This window comes from Nematostella vectensis, chromosome 15 (genome assembly GCF_932526225.1).
Source record: "Nematostella vectensis chromosome 15, jaNemVect1.1, whole genome shotgun sequence".
In the NCBI taxonomy this organism is placed as follows: domain Eukaryota; kingdom Metazoa; phylum Cnidaria; class Anthozoa; order Actiniaria; family Edwardsiidae; genus Nematostella; species Nematostella vectensis.
Window position 1 is genome coordinate 8753311 of NC_064048.1, and position 13076 is coordinate 8766386.

The 13076-nt window shown below is 41.2% G+C and overlaps 3 protein-coding genes across 15 annotated transcripts in view; 2 read left to right on the forward strand and 1 right to left on the reverse strand.

Annotated features, from left to right (window-relative positions):
• LOC116601842 overlaps positions 1 to 1732 on the forward strand; it is a 34791-nt gene extending 33059 nt beyond the window's left edge. For all 5 annotated transcript variants that reach the window (XM_048722897.1, XM_048722899.1, XM_048722898.1 and 2 more), the window contains one exon: positions 833 to 1732. In XM_048722897.1, coding sequence (XP_048578854.1) covers positions 833 to 1098 — 266 coding nt within the window. In that variant the 3' untranslated portion in view covers positions 1099 to 1732. The remainder of the gene's footprint in view (positions 1 to 832) is intronic.
• Positions 1733 to 2187: 455 nt separating this feature from the next.
• LOC5512456 (phospholipase A2 A2-actitoxin-Cgg2a) lies at positions 2188 to 6826 on the reverse strand. Its single transcript, XM_032381829.2, has 5 exons — positions 6670 to 6826; positions 5635 to 5659; positions 3340 to 3484; positions 3116 to 3228; positions 2188 to 2737 (listed from the first exon to the last, which is right to left on the reverse strand). The coding sequence occupies exons 1-5, from the start codon at positions 6727 to 6729 to the stop codon at positions 2574 to 2576; spliced, it is 507 nt and encodes a 168-aa protein (XP_032237720.2). The 5' UTR covers positions 6730 to 6826; the 3' UTR covers positions 2188 to 2573.
• A 1932-nt stretch (positions 6827 to 8758) lies between these two features.
• LOC5512455 (2-oxoglutarate-Fe(II) type oxidoreductase ppzD) overlaps positions 8759 to 13076 on the forward strand; it is a 28286-nt gene continuing 23968 nt past the window's right edge. For 4 of the 9 annotated variants that reach the window (XM_048722907.1, XM_048722906.1, XM_048722904.1 and 1 more), the window contains exons 1-6: positions 8763 to 9046; positions 9175 to 9293; positions 10251 to 10323; positions 11624 to 11740; positions 12088 to 12276; positions 12798 to 12908. In XM_048722907.1, coding sequence (XP_048578864.1) covers positions 8870 to 9046; positions 9175 to 9293; positions 10251 to 10323; positions 11624 to 11740; positions 12088 to 12276; positions 12798 to 12908 — 786 coding nt within the window. In that variant the 5' untranslated portion in view covers positions 8763 to 8869. Of the gene's footprint in view, positions 9047 to 9174; positions 9294 to 10250; positions 10324 to 11623; positions 11741 to 12087; positions 12277 to 12797; positions 12909 to 13076 lie in introns of all 9 variants that reach the window. The other 5 variants (XM_048722909.1, XM_048722910.1, XM_048722908.1 and 2 more) reach the window with 3 other exon arrangements.

The window sequence follows — 13076 nt, forward strand, 5'->3', positions numbered from 1 at the left end:
AAATTAAAATTATCGGACAAAAATAATAAAAGTTCTGGTTTGGAGCTCTGCTTTTAGGCAGTGCATTAAGTTATCTACTTAACAAGAAGAATTTGATTTCTCTAAGAGACAAGGAAGAGGTAGCGACAGAAATAATCAAAATGACGTCATCGATAATGCAAACTCAAGTCGATAAGGCAAACAACAGGGATCATATCTTATCCCGTAAAAAAAGACTACCTTATTACAAATGTTGCCGTTATAACAAATGTGGCAGGTTATTACATATGTGGCCTCGACAGACCTTTGCTATATCTCTTACAAGGGTTTTCTGTGGTGAACCAATCAGAAGAAGCCAGAATAATAGATGTTAGTTGTCTTATATTTACAAGGTTCTCCACATAAAATTTACATGAAAAGCTGGATCAGACATAGTAATTATAAACCCTGTAACCCAAATATTAAAAAAAAATATTATGAATCATGTTGTGTTATCTGTATCTTATGCTATAATGTTTTGTCTTGGCCAATCAAATTTATAGAATAAACAAAGGCATTTTTGACATGCCAGCGTGCATTTGCCGTTGGTTTGCCTAGTTCTTACACGGAGCATTACTTAAGTACATCTGACAAAAATATCTTTAGCTCTTCCTCTGAAAATCTTGAGGGAAGGAGGAATAAAAAAAAATCAGAAAATCAAGTGCAATTAAGTTGAAAGAAACAAAGGCAACACACATCAAGATTAAAAATTAATGGGAAATTGGTAACTTTTTTAACAGCGCATTGAGTGACTGGATTACTTCGGCGGCGAAGAAGAATACGCGATGACATGTATATCTTGTTTTTTTTTCAGCGGACCACATTGGAAAACTCTACTCAAATCTCCTAAGCCACGCCCTTGCCCGTAACATTACTACCACACTAGACAGCGGACTGCCTTTGTGGTCATGCGCAATGCAGTGCAATACCTATCCTGGCTGCGTCTATTTCTACTATGACGTCACGACAGGGATATGTCAGCTCAGCGATGTGACGGCTGACCACGCGGGGGGTCTCGCGTCTGGTTGTTCCTTTGCATATTACGAGAGAGTAGAGTTTAAATCCATCGAGGAATTCTAAGATAGTCAAGAATTACGAGAGATGGGAGTTCCAAGCCAACTGGAAACTCGAAGGTAATCAGGCACCGCAAGAGAGTAGAGTTCCTAGCCACATTGAGGCATTGAGGAACTCTAAGATAATTTGGGGGTGGAGAGGGGGTGGGGGGGAGGAGGGACTCCGATAAAAACAGACGGAGATGATCCTTTGGGTGTGGTCAACAGAAATTCTTACCCCTAGAGATAGCTTATCGGGTGTGGTAGAAGGAGTTTTTAAGCCTAAGCAATAGAACAGAAATTCTAGCCATTGATCAAATCTTAGATAATCAGTTATAACGAAAAAAGTAGAGTTCCGAAGCCAAATCGATGATGACACATCCGAAAACGATTTCAATAAGCATTGAACACTTTTGATGTAAAAACAAAATTAGTTAATATGTGCCACGGACTAGATTTCTTGCAAATCAACATGCCCATATTATAGTATGGCGTAGTAGAAATTAATACAATGTGAAGTATTAGCAAGAAGCCTGAACTAGTGTAACGGTTGATCAATCATGGCAAATATGGCAATATTTGTGTTTTTTATTCTGATATCGATTTTTACCTATGTATAGATGAGTGCATGGCATCCATAAATACACATAAGATTTACCACACAAGGGTAACCAGCAATATTCAATCACGAATCTGCAATCTTGGGCATGTGCTCCAAACAAGAGTTTTTGTATTTGGTCCTAACACACATAAAACACATTAGAGTGCGCTGTTCGCAGTGCGCCGACTAGAAAATGACCCCTCCCATCCTTCGATCGCCAAAATACATGATGTCATTTTATATTATCATAAAATGGCAAACACACTCGTTGTATTAGTCACATGGTATCTTCGAAATGGTGAGTCTGCTTTCATACTTAGTATTTCCCCCAACGACTAGTTATATGGACCATTAGGACCCCATAATGCACCTTTGCATGTAAGCATCGTGAGCACACCAGCACTGACTCCTATTAGCAAGGTAAGCGCAAAGTGAACAGTTGGGGGGAGGAGAGGGTGAGGAAAGGGCGCTAAGAATAAGAACTTTTCAAAATCATGAGCCATTATAACACTTTTCTATTGATTGATATTGATTTATTTATTTTCTACATTAATGCTCCATTTCAAAATATCATGTTCAAATCATGAGAGGCAGATGCTCTTGCTTAGGAGGAAAATATTTACCAGGTACTGTTAAGAATGGTTCTCATTAGAACTCAAGCGCTAAAGCAAATGCAAGAAAAAGCGCAACACAAGTGAGAGTTGGTCAAACACACGTTCTCTTGCTTGCGATTGGGTTCTAGTAAGTTGCGCTTGCGTCTTAGTGAGAACCAAACCTTCAGAGATGGCTAAAACAATTAATTAGATGCCATCTAAAGATTAATTGTTCATTCTAGGGCATGGTTACCTCTCAAAAGGCCGTAGCTGTGAAAGGAACTATTGGAAATGAATTGAAAATTAAAATTATCGAAAATTACGGTTCTTTCGGCAGTACTTGTTCTTGTTGTAGTCCTTGTATCTGTTATTGTAATAGCTGCGTTTGAAGCACCTCACGGCAGCGCTGTCACACTGACAGATCCGGTACTGACAGGGGTTGTTGGTCTTGCCGAAGATCTTACCTGGGGGGTCTAAAATGTACACATGGTCCCAGTTAGTCCCAGTAAGTCCTTTCGCCAGTATTGTCCCACTTAATCCCATCGCCAGTATTGTCCCAGTTAATTCCATCGCCAGTATTGTCCCTTTTAATCCCATCACCAGTATTGTCCCAGTTAATCCTATCACCAGTATTGCCTGTTTAGTCCCATCGCTTATACTTCCCATGTGCGTCTAATTAACACTATGCGAAAACACATTGACTTCCTTTTTTTACTCTATGGGTATTTTATGCCAAAATGTGAGCTAATGTCCCAGCCTTTTTTAATAGTTAAAAGAGTTTCTCGTAACACCAACCCCACCCGCTCTCCTCCATGGCACAATAACATCTGGGCCCCAAGAACTTTACTTACTGCACACGTTGCAACCTTTACGAAAGTAAACAGTTGTGTAAACATTGATACCCCAAGGGCAAACCCTGTCTCTTATTACAGCGTCGTAGCAGCGATCATGTATAAGGCAGCACCTGAGGATACGTTAATGAATGTATAAGAACATAGCAACTATCGAATCACGTTGTCACGAAATCTTTGGTTAGCAAATATTTTACATTTCCCTTGTTACGGGGCATTCTCACCTGTCGGTGGCATCTACTGCTCTACCACTTCCGCCCTTGCCGCACCAACACCCATAGCCGTTGTAGTCGAAAGCGCTGCGGCCAGTGGTGCACTTGATCATGAGTCCAAACTGAACAAGGCTGCGCTTGGAGCGTGAATGGACAACTTTGAATACAAATGAACAAAACAGATAGGTAAATAAGTGATTGGTCACAGATACTATGGAGTATCATTGGCTTGTTACACCCCGCTTTTGATAACATGGTGCCCGTAACAGGCCGAGTGTCGAATTCGTCATGCCTTCGGGTGCCCGTAACAGGCCTAGTGTTGAATTCGTCATGCCTTCGGGTGCCCGTAACAGGCCGAGTGTCGAATTCGTCATGCCTTCGGGTGCCCGTAACGGGCCGAGTGTCGAATTCGTCATGCCTTCGGGTGCCCGTAACAGGCCTAGTGTTGAATTCGTCATGCCTTCGGGTGCCCGTAACAGGCCGAGTGTCGAATTCGTCATGCCTTCGGGTGCCCGTAACGGGCCGAGTGTCGAATTCGTCATGCCTTCGGGTGCCCGTAACAGGCCGTGTGTCGAATTCGTCATGCCTTCGGGTGCCCGTAACAGGCCGAGTGTCGAATTCGTCATGCCTTCGGGTGCCCGTAACAGGCCGAGTGTCGAATTCGTCATGCCTTCGGGTGCCCGTAACAGGCCGAGTGTAGAATTCGTCATGCTTTCGGGTGCCCGTAACAGGCCGAGTGTCGAATTCGTTAGCCTTCGGGTGCCCGTAACAGGCCGAGTGTCGAATTCGTCATGCCTTCGGGTGCCGTAACAGGCCGAGTGTAGAATTCGTCATGCTTTCGGGTGCCCGTAACAGGCCATGTGTCGAATTCGTTAGCCTTCGGGTGCCCGTAACAGGCCGGTTGTCGAATTCGTCATGCCTTTGGGTGCCCGTAACAGGCCGAGTGTCGAATTCGTCATGCCTTCGGGTGCCGTAACAGGCCGAGTGTCGAATTCGTCATGCTTTCGGGTGCCCGTAACAGGCCGAGTGTCGAATTCGTTAGCCTTCGGGTGCCCGTAACAGGCCGAGTGTCGAATTCGTCATGCCTTCGGGTGCCGTAACAGGCCAGTGACAATTTCATTGTGCTTTTGGGTACTCGTAACTGGCCGATCGGTGTGAGAACCTTGTGATAGATCACGTAATACAAACTGAGTTTTTTTGGGGGATACATTTTTATTATCTCTTAAATGTCGATCGATGATCGTGAAGCGCATCTCGAGTATTTTTTTAAATGTTTCAGTATTTTTTTTATGAATTGGGGTTCCTGTGGCGAGTTGAACCGGAACCGGAAGCCGAAAAGGGGGAGTCCACATGCAGTCCGAAATCGAAACAAAGCCTTTTTCCAAAAATACGCGAGACCCCTTCCAAGAAGGTTTTGGTTACAGATGGGAGAAGAGAGAGGCGTAAGTTATAGCTGAGGTAAAGTTTGAAGTTGAATGCATGCATGAAAGGGATGAGGGATGCTCGGCCTTGCATGCATTCAGAAGAGGTTTGTAAAAGAGTGGAAAGGGGGATTATAAGGATAAAGTATGCAGGAATAATACAGATAAATGACATGGATAATTAAAAGGGATAACTAAGAGGGCTAAATAAGAGGGATAGATAATAGGGATAAATAATAGGGACAAATAATAGGGGTAAATAATAGGGATATATAATAGAGATAAATAATGGGGATAAATAGCAGGTGTAGACTCGATTTCCGTTAAGGAGCCAGGCTCGAAGATCAAGTGTACTTTGCGAGCGTTTCTAAAGGTCACACGAGGGGGTTACCATTGGGGAGCGCCCGCAAAGTACGCTGGACCTTCGAGCATATTGAGGAGCACGCAATCGACCTCGCAACCTGTTGACGGCTAGCGACGGATTGAAACAGAGCCTAGAGGTGCAGGGGGGATTTATTGGGTAACTCAAAAAGGGAGGGGGGGGGGGGGGGAGGCTCATGTGAAGAAAACGTTGTCGTTTTAGGGGTCTGGTACCGAGGAATTTTAGTTTCTTTTCAAAGGCTTACTCCATTGACTAAAGATGGTCACAGTAACTGTTTTTCTCTTTTGAATACAATTCATAAAGTTTGCGAAGCACCTGAGGTACAACAGCATTAAAAATGAAAGGAATCATGCAGGTTTTCCAAATAAGGAATATATTAGTTTCCTTGTATGGAAGTGACCGCGTCTTGGAAAAACGACAAGTTTTGGCTACATTTTCTTGATATGAGAAGAAAAAATGGTCTTATAAGATAAACGTGAATTAAAATGCTTTCCTCTTACTTACTTGATTCAGCACATGATGCCGGGCCCTGCGGGGTAAAGACGAAAGCAATCGATTAGTAAAAACTCAACCCTAAGAGTGAAGGATTGGGGGAACAAGTTGGGGGGTGGGGGGTGGGGGAGGGGGTTGGGGGTGTTAGGTGCCCAGACTCAGGTAACAGTAATAATGACGACAACAATCTATTATTTAGATCAACCTGATCACGTGACTTTCTGGGTGGCAAATTCAAGCCAAAATGAATACAGTAAAGACTGCGCCCGTCACACTAGAGAACGACGAAAAAAAATCTTTAAATGAAACTAAACCCTTTATGGAAAAAAAATCTGTTTTTTTTATAAGCGCTGAATAAGTTGTTTTTGTTGCTGTTATTTTGCCAAAAATCCTGTGCGCGCGCTAGTTTGCTACTTAAACAGATCTCCTAGCGCAAGTCCTCAATAAAGGGAGGTCAAGCTTATTCTTCTACGTATTATACTGCTTGTAAAACAAACACGTGACATGCACGTTGATAGCGAGACATCATTCTAAATTGACAGATTGACATTTCATTTTTAATCCCGAAACAAGCAAGGACAAATACCTTTCAATCAAAACAACAAACCGGAAAATTTCGCTTTTGCTTAAGAAGTTTATTTTTATGAGGCTTTAAGATTTGATTAAAACAAGGTATATAAGACTTTGATTTATAAAGATGCTTTTCTAGCGTGCCACGGTGTTAAATAGGAGACTCCTAATTTAAAGAACTTCGACCAACTCCTCCTTTATTATTGTTTATAATTGAAAATACAACGGTTTATTTGCAAGGAAAATCCAAAATGATTATCCACGATTGGAGTCTGATACTTAATTGATGATAATTGATTGAGAGTTTCTTAGTTATTTGCTTGACTTGGAAATGGATTCTTTGAGTAACTCGGTATTGTGCGGGACCGTAATAATGGCGCCGTGATTGGCCTTCTTTAAATGCAAAAGTCGAGCATCGGCAATAAGTATGCAGTTAGCATGCGAACACTTCTCACGACAATACCGTGTGATACTTACAGTGTTTTGGAATATAGCTACTGCAAGCACCAAAGTCCCAATGTAAAGATAAGACCTCATCTTTCTTGCAGAGTGGAGCTAACACTCGGATCACACTGGTTGAGGAACGCTGTGGGGCTCAGCTTCGTCGTGATTCGTGAAGCCGGAAAAATGACCTTGATGCGGAAACTGAGGGCATATGTACCGGGATGTCACCTGATGAGGGGCGCACCACTTCACTTTTGTTATTAGTCTAAGCATTGTTTTTACTTTAACATTAAGCCGGAGGGAAAATAATGACAATGCTTCAGACACTGAATGCAGGAAATTGTTGTTTGGTTTTGTTTGGGAGAATTCGAGAGTTGATCAGCAGAAAACAAGACCGCAGTAAACAATAGGCCGATTTTTTAGTAATGAAATGCGAAAAGGCATCGAAATTAGAAGTTGATTTATGATGATGATTCGCTTTATCATTTTTAACAATATTATTATCCTAAATTTTTAGCTTCCCACCACCTTTTCATAGAGGATGTGTTTCTTTTTAGCATGAGCGCGCTAAATAGTGTTACAACTGTTACATGTATAAATTCCCTGCTAGCAGAGGCCTCAGAGAAAAGAGGCCTCTGCTAGCAGGGAAATGTATAAATCGATTGCTTGATAATCTCCTCTAGTACTTGGGATATAACCGAGAACAGAAATGTAAGGGAAAGATGATAAAGCCATAATAGTACTGATAAGTTATAAAAAAAAGGTAGAGCTAATTGCTCGAGGATCGAACCTTCTCAGATCAAATAAAACGAGAGAAAAAGTAGACCATACTTCCAGACATACGCTGAAACGCCGTATTGCAGCTAAAGCTTTACGGCTAGACTGAAGATTTCGGCCCCAGAACCGCTATCTAGTAAACTGTACAACACAAAGGAACCTGAGGTACCCGCGCATTAATGGGGAGGCAATAACCAGGATCCCATGTCTAAGTCGGTTAGGCCACCCACAGCTCGCTTGAGATTTAGACTAAAAAAATATCGGGGTGTTTTTTACGCTTGCGTCTCTTGGGGAATAAGCTGGTTGCTAGAGTAGTATGCAATTTCGTTATCATGCACAGAAACCTTTTGCGATGACTCTACCCTTCAACCGCCCACCCCACCCCCCACCCTGGAAAATAGTCACGCAATTCGGAGTACACCACACGTGCCTTCGATTAGCCTCCTTTGCAGGCATCCCAAAGAGAAGAAAGGAAAAAAGGGAAAAGGTTAGGGTTTCCTGTTGCAAAAAACGGAAGTGACAAACCGGAAGCGCTACAAGGGAGAAGAAACCGAAGTCGTTTAAGGAATCTGATACCGAGGAATTTTAGTTTCTTTTCAGAGGCTTTCTCCATTCACTAAAATTGGTCAAGGTCACTGTTTTTCTCTTCTGAACACAATTCATAAAGATTGCCAAGCACCTGCGGTACAACAGTCTTAAAAATGACAAGAAGCGTGCAGGTTTTCCAAATAAGGAATATATTAATTAATTTTGTGCAGAAAACATTAAAACTAGAATATGTCTAGGTGAGGTTCAAGTGAAATTTAACATCTTTATTCTCCTAAATTACTAATACAACCCCCCCCCCCCTCCCCCCAAATCAAGGGGATTGTGCGAATTGGAAAGGCTGGAGGCCTTTGTTAACTCTCACCCAGTCAATCACTTTGTTTTATTAGAAATTACAGGCTATGGGGTTAGGCCCCTAGATGAAAAAAAAATTAAGGAAAAAATTAGGGTAATTGGATATTCCTGTATATTGAGGGAGACAGGCAACCCTTTTTTGCAGAAGTGTTTTCAGTAACATGTCAACTGCATTCCTTTTAGGATTCTGAACATTTTCTGGGATAACATTCCAACCTTTTGTCTAAAAAAATGGTCTGACATTCTTGTTATTAGTCCTATTTATTCACAAAGTAGGACATAAACATGAGATCTATGGGAATTAAAAGAAGTGGAATTACCTAATTGTAGATTGGATTTCACATGATGCCAATGACTATTGACTGACATGGCTTTTTTAGCATGAAAGTCCCAATTAAAACAAAAGGTCATAGAAGGCAGCAGTCATGTGATATCCACCCACGTCTGGTTACACAAATTGTGTTTCGGTCACGCAACTTTACCCAAGACTACTGCGGAGGATTCGACTTTATCACTAAAGTGTGAGGTTACGATTTCCTCACCAAGCCATAATAGAATGGCGGCTGAACCACAATCAGCGATTCCTATCGTAGATTTTAGTGTGTTTGGAGTTCATAAAGATAATATTGACGACACGAGCGAAGAAGCTCACAATTTAGGCGCCGAAATCTTACGAGCTTTCAGTTCTGTTGGCTTTGTGTACCTCAGAAATCACGGAATTCCCGAATCTAAGGTTAGTTTTGTGCTAAAAACTCATCTCCCCAAAATCTCACAAGTAATAACAAATAGAGAATTCTATGGGGATAATGTAATGTGATTTGCATTACAGCGGCCAATAATTTTAAGTATACTTGGTTTCAGGTCGAAGATGTTCAGAAGGTCAGTGAAACCTTTTTTGAGCTTCCAAAAGAGAAGAAACAAAACTATTCCAGGCTTAGTGATGGCTCAAACCATGGATGGATTGCACTAGAGCGCGAAAGGTAATTTGTGAACAGAGTGACGGCTATTTTTCACCTCGCAGGAGCTTATAGTGAGGTCACGCAACGTTTCCCTCATGCCCCAATTATGATGACGAAAGTCCAATTGATGAATGGTCGCCTTGTTCTTAGGCGTCTTTTGACAGCCCTCTGTTTTCAAACATTTCTGCGATAAGCTGTCCCTGACGGTGAGCAGCAAATCAAAAGTGAGGTCATTAACAGACAAGCTGCGAGGCTAGATGAATGATAAATTGATTGGTATCAATTGATGTTGCCAGCTAATCAGCCCTCAGCCTTGCCTGATTTCTCTTGTCTTATCATTGACAGCATGGGAATAGCCAGGGGGGTAGCCAAGGGGGCCCTGCCCCCCCCTCCCCTTTTAGCAACCAAAAATATAGTAAATGTATGATAAATTATTTAAAATATAGGAGAAAATTCCTTGAAAGGCCCTTTGGGCCCCCTCATGTTAAAAATCCTGGCTACGCCTGGACAGGCACAGTGTAGTGGGAGGAGCTGGTAGAGCTAAAGCCCTAAAACAAAGAAATTGTCATATAGCCACCTATGTTACCACCTAAGTTTTGTGGTACATTCTTACTATCAGCCCTACCACTTTATGGTCCTCTCCACAGTCCCTGATTGATTATTCCGGATATCACTAAAACTGAATTCATTCAGTAAACACACTTTCACAAAAACAAAATTTATTTCCAATTTGTTCAAAGGCAGAGTAATTGAATCTTTGTGCCCTAGGCCAAAGATACAATGTGTGCGTTGAATGAAGGAGAACTGAGTACCAATGTAAGCTATGCTTAAAAAGATTTTAAAGTACCTGTTTGGTGGTGAGGTAAACTCATCCACTGAAATGAGCCCTCCACATTTACAGTGTTCCTTTTTGATAATACTTTAAAAACTCTTTTCATAAAAACAGTCCTTCATATTATTGTTTTTCTTCTGGTTTAGACTCAACCCTGCTAGGGCAGCAGCTGACTTGAAGGAAGCATTTAATGTCCCAGTGTTAAACAATACAAAAGTGGTGGGTATTTTACTGGACCTACTTGAAGGAAGCATTTAATGTCCCAGTGTTAAACAATACGAAAGTGGTGGGTATTTCACTGGACCTACTTGAAGGAAGCATTTTAATGTCCCAGTGTTAAACAATACAAAAGTGGTGGGTATTTTACTGGACCTACTTGAAGGAAGCATTTAATGTCCCAGTGTTAAACAATACAAAAGTGGTGGGTATTTCACTGGACCTACTTGAAGGAAGCATTTAATGTCCCAGTGTTAAACAATACAAAAGTGGTGGGTATTTAACTGGACCTACTTGAAGAAGCAATTAATGTCCCAGCGTTAATCAATACCAAAGTGTGGGTATTTCTGTGGACCTACGTGAAGGAAGCATTTAATGCTCCCGTGTAAAACAGTACCAAAGCGGTGGGTATTTCACTGGACCTACTTAAAGGAAGCATTTAATGTCCCAGGTGCTAAACAATACCAAAGCGGTGGGTATTTCACTGGACCTACTTGAAGGAAGCATTTAATGTCCCAGTGCTAAATAATACTAATGTGGTGGGTATATAGTTGACCTACTTGAAGGAAGCATTTAATGTCCCAGTGCTAAATTTGGCATAATGCTTTTTTAAAATTCTTAGAGCATTTCACCTATAGCAATCTAGCCAAAAGAAGGTATAGCTAAGCCTTCAAACTTTGAAATAGGAATTAAATTTGGTTGAAATTTTCTACAGTGCTTTGAAAGTTTTCTTGACTGCGCAAAAAGAGATTGAATCTAGTGAATAGTTTTAAGTTTTGGCGGGAAAATCCTGATCAACACATTTTCCTTAAATCCATTAAAATTCAGAAACGGCAATACCACAAAATATTGGCAAAGTGTTTTCTATTGCAATGCTACCCACAATGAAGCGAAGAATAAATTTAAATCTAAATATCAGTTTGTTTCAAAAACAGTGTGCCCTCATGGGAATGTCACCATTCTTGTGCATGCAGCGCGCATGCAAACGGTCCATGCAAACCACATACCATTTGGAAGTTGTAAATATAAAGAATTGACCAAATCTATCAACTCTGAAAGGTTACCGGTATATGGACTTAAGAGACATTATTCAGGCATTTCTAGGATTGGCTTAGAAGGGGGGGGGGGGTGGTGTTCACAGTCACAGGTATCTTATGGAAAAAGGATAGTTATTTGAAGATTCCTTAACAAGAAATTACCTTTTAAGTCTCAAAAATATTTCTGCAAAACTCGGAAGAAGGAGTTTCTGTTTCATTGCTATATACTCCCAATTTTGCTTGTAATTTTTTTATTAATTTCTCAGAAATGGCCAAATGATGAAGCACCAGGTTTTGAGTCAAAAGTTGGGGAGCTGTATAATCAATGCATCAAACTCACTTTTAGAGTCTTACACGCTGTAAGCCTTGGAATGGATTTAAAGGTAATTAAATACTGCAAATACTGTTTACTGCTTATGACAAAGTCCCTTAACATGTGACGCTCATTTGAGACTGACATCATAACTGTCATCATAACAATCATCACTCATAATCACAGTCATAACTGTCATCACTATCATTATCACTGTCATGAGAACTGTCATCATCACCATCATTATCATGTTCATCATAGTTGCCATCTTCACCAGTTAAAACATAACAGTCATCATAACTGTCATCATCATCATCATCATCATCATCAGCATCAGCATCAGCATCATTATCATCTTAACTATATGGGACCTCCACATTATCCCTTAGTCCACTTTCATCTTTTTCACTTTGCAAGGATAAGAATTGGCTGCTTGACTGTCACAAGGGCATTGGCAAACATGGAAATGCCACAACAATGCGGATTCTGTACTACCCTCCCATTACCAATAACAACCTTGTGAAGCCTGGTCAGGTCCGTTGTGGAGAGCATAGTGACTATGGAACCATAACACTGCTCTTCCAGGATGAATTTGGTGGACTGGAGGTATGATAATGCTTCCTTTGTAGTAATTTTAAAAAGTTATGTTTTGTGGAAGCATAGCCACTATGGCAGTGTGACACTGTTCTTCCAGGACGAATTCGGGAACTGGAGGTATGATATGTTTCCTATAAAGTCATAGGGTATTATTGATGGAGGTAATGTTGATGTTGAGGGTAATGTCGATTGGGGGAACATAGAGACTATGGAACTGTGTGCTGTTCTTCCAGGACGAGTTCGGTGAACTGGATGTATGATATTGTTTACTATGAAGTCATAGGGTGTTGAGGGGTGTTGATGTTGAGGAGAGGGGGGGGGGGGGAGAGAACACAGCAACTATGACACTGTGACACTGCTTTTCCAAGACTAGAGGTCTGACACATTCCCTTAGCAGTCAATTTAAAGATTTATGTTGATGAGAAGAGGATAGCAACTATGGCAGTAACTTGTGCCCCTTGGTATAACTCATTGCTTTTTATAGGTTTTGCATGAGTTTTTCTTTAATACAATTCCACTCCTTCTTCTAGGTTTTACCACTAAACAGTGATTACATCCCAGCACCGTACATCCCTGGGTGTGTCCTGGTCAATATTGGAGACCTGATGATGCGATGGACGGCGGATAAACTCATTTCCACGGTATGAGGTGGTTAGTGCTTCCCATGGGAGGGAGGCATGGTATGGCTTTAGACCGTTATCTAAAAAATGGGGTTCCTGTGGTATTCAAGGCAAGGTTTCAGTAGAGCCTGTTTGTCTCGTCTTTTTTATATTTCTTTTTTGGTCGTTTTATGATAATGTTTTTATAAA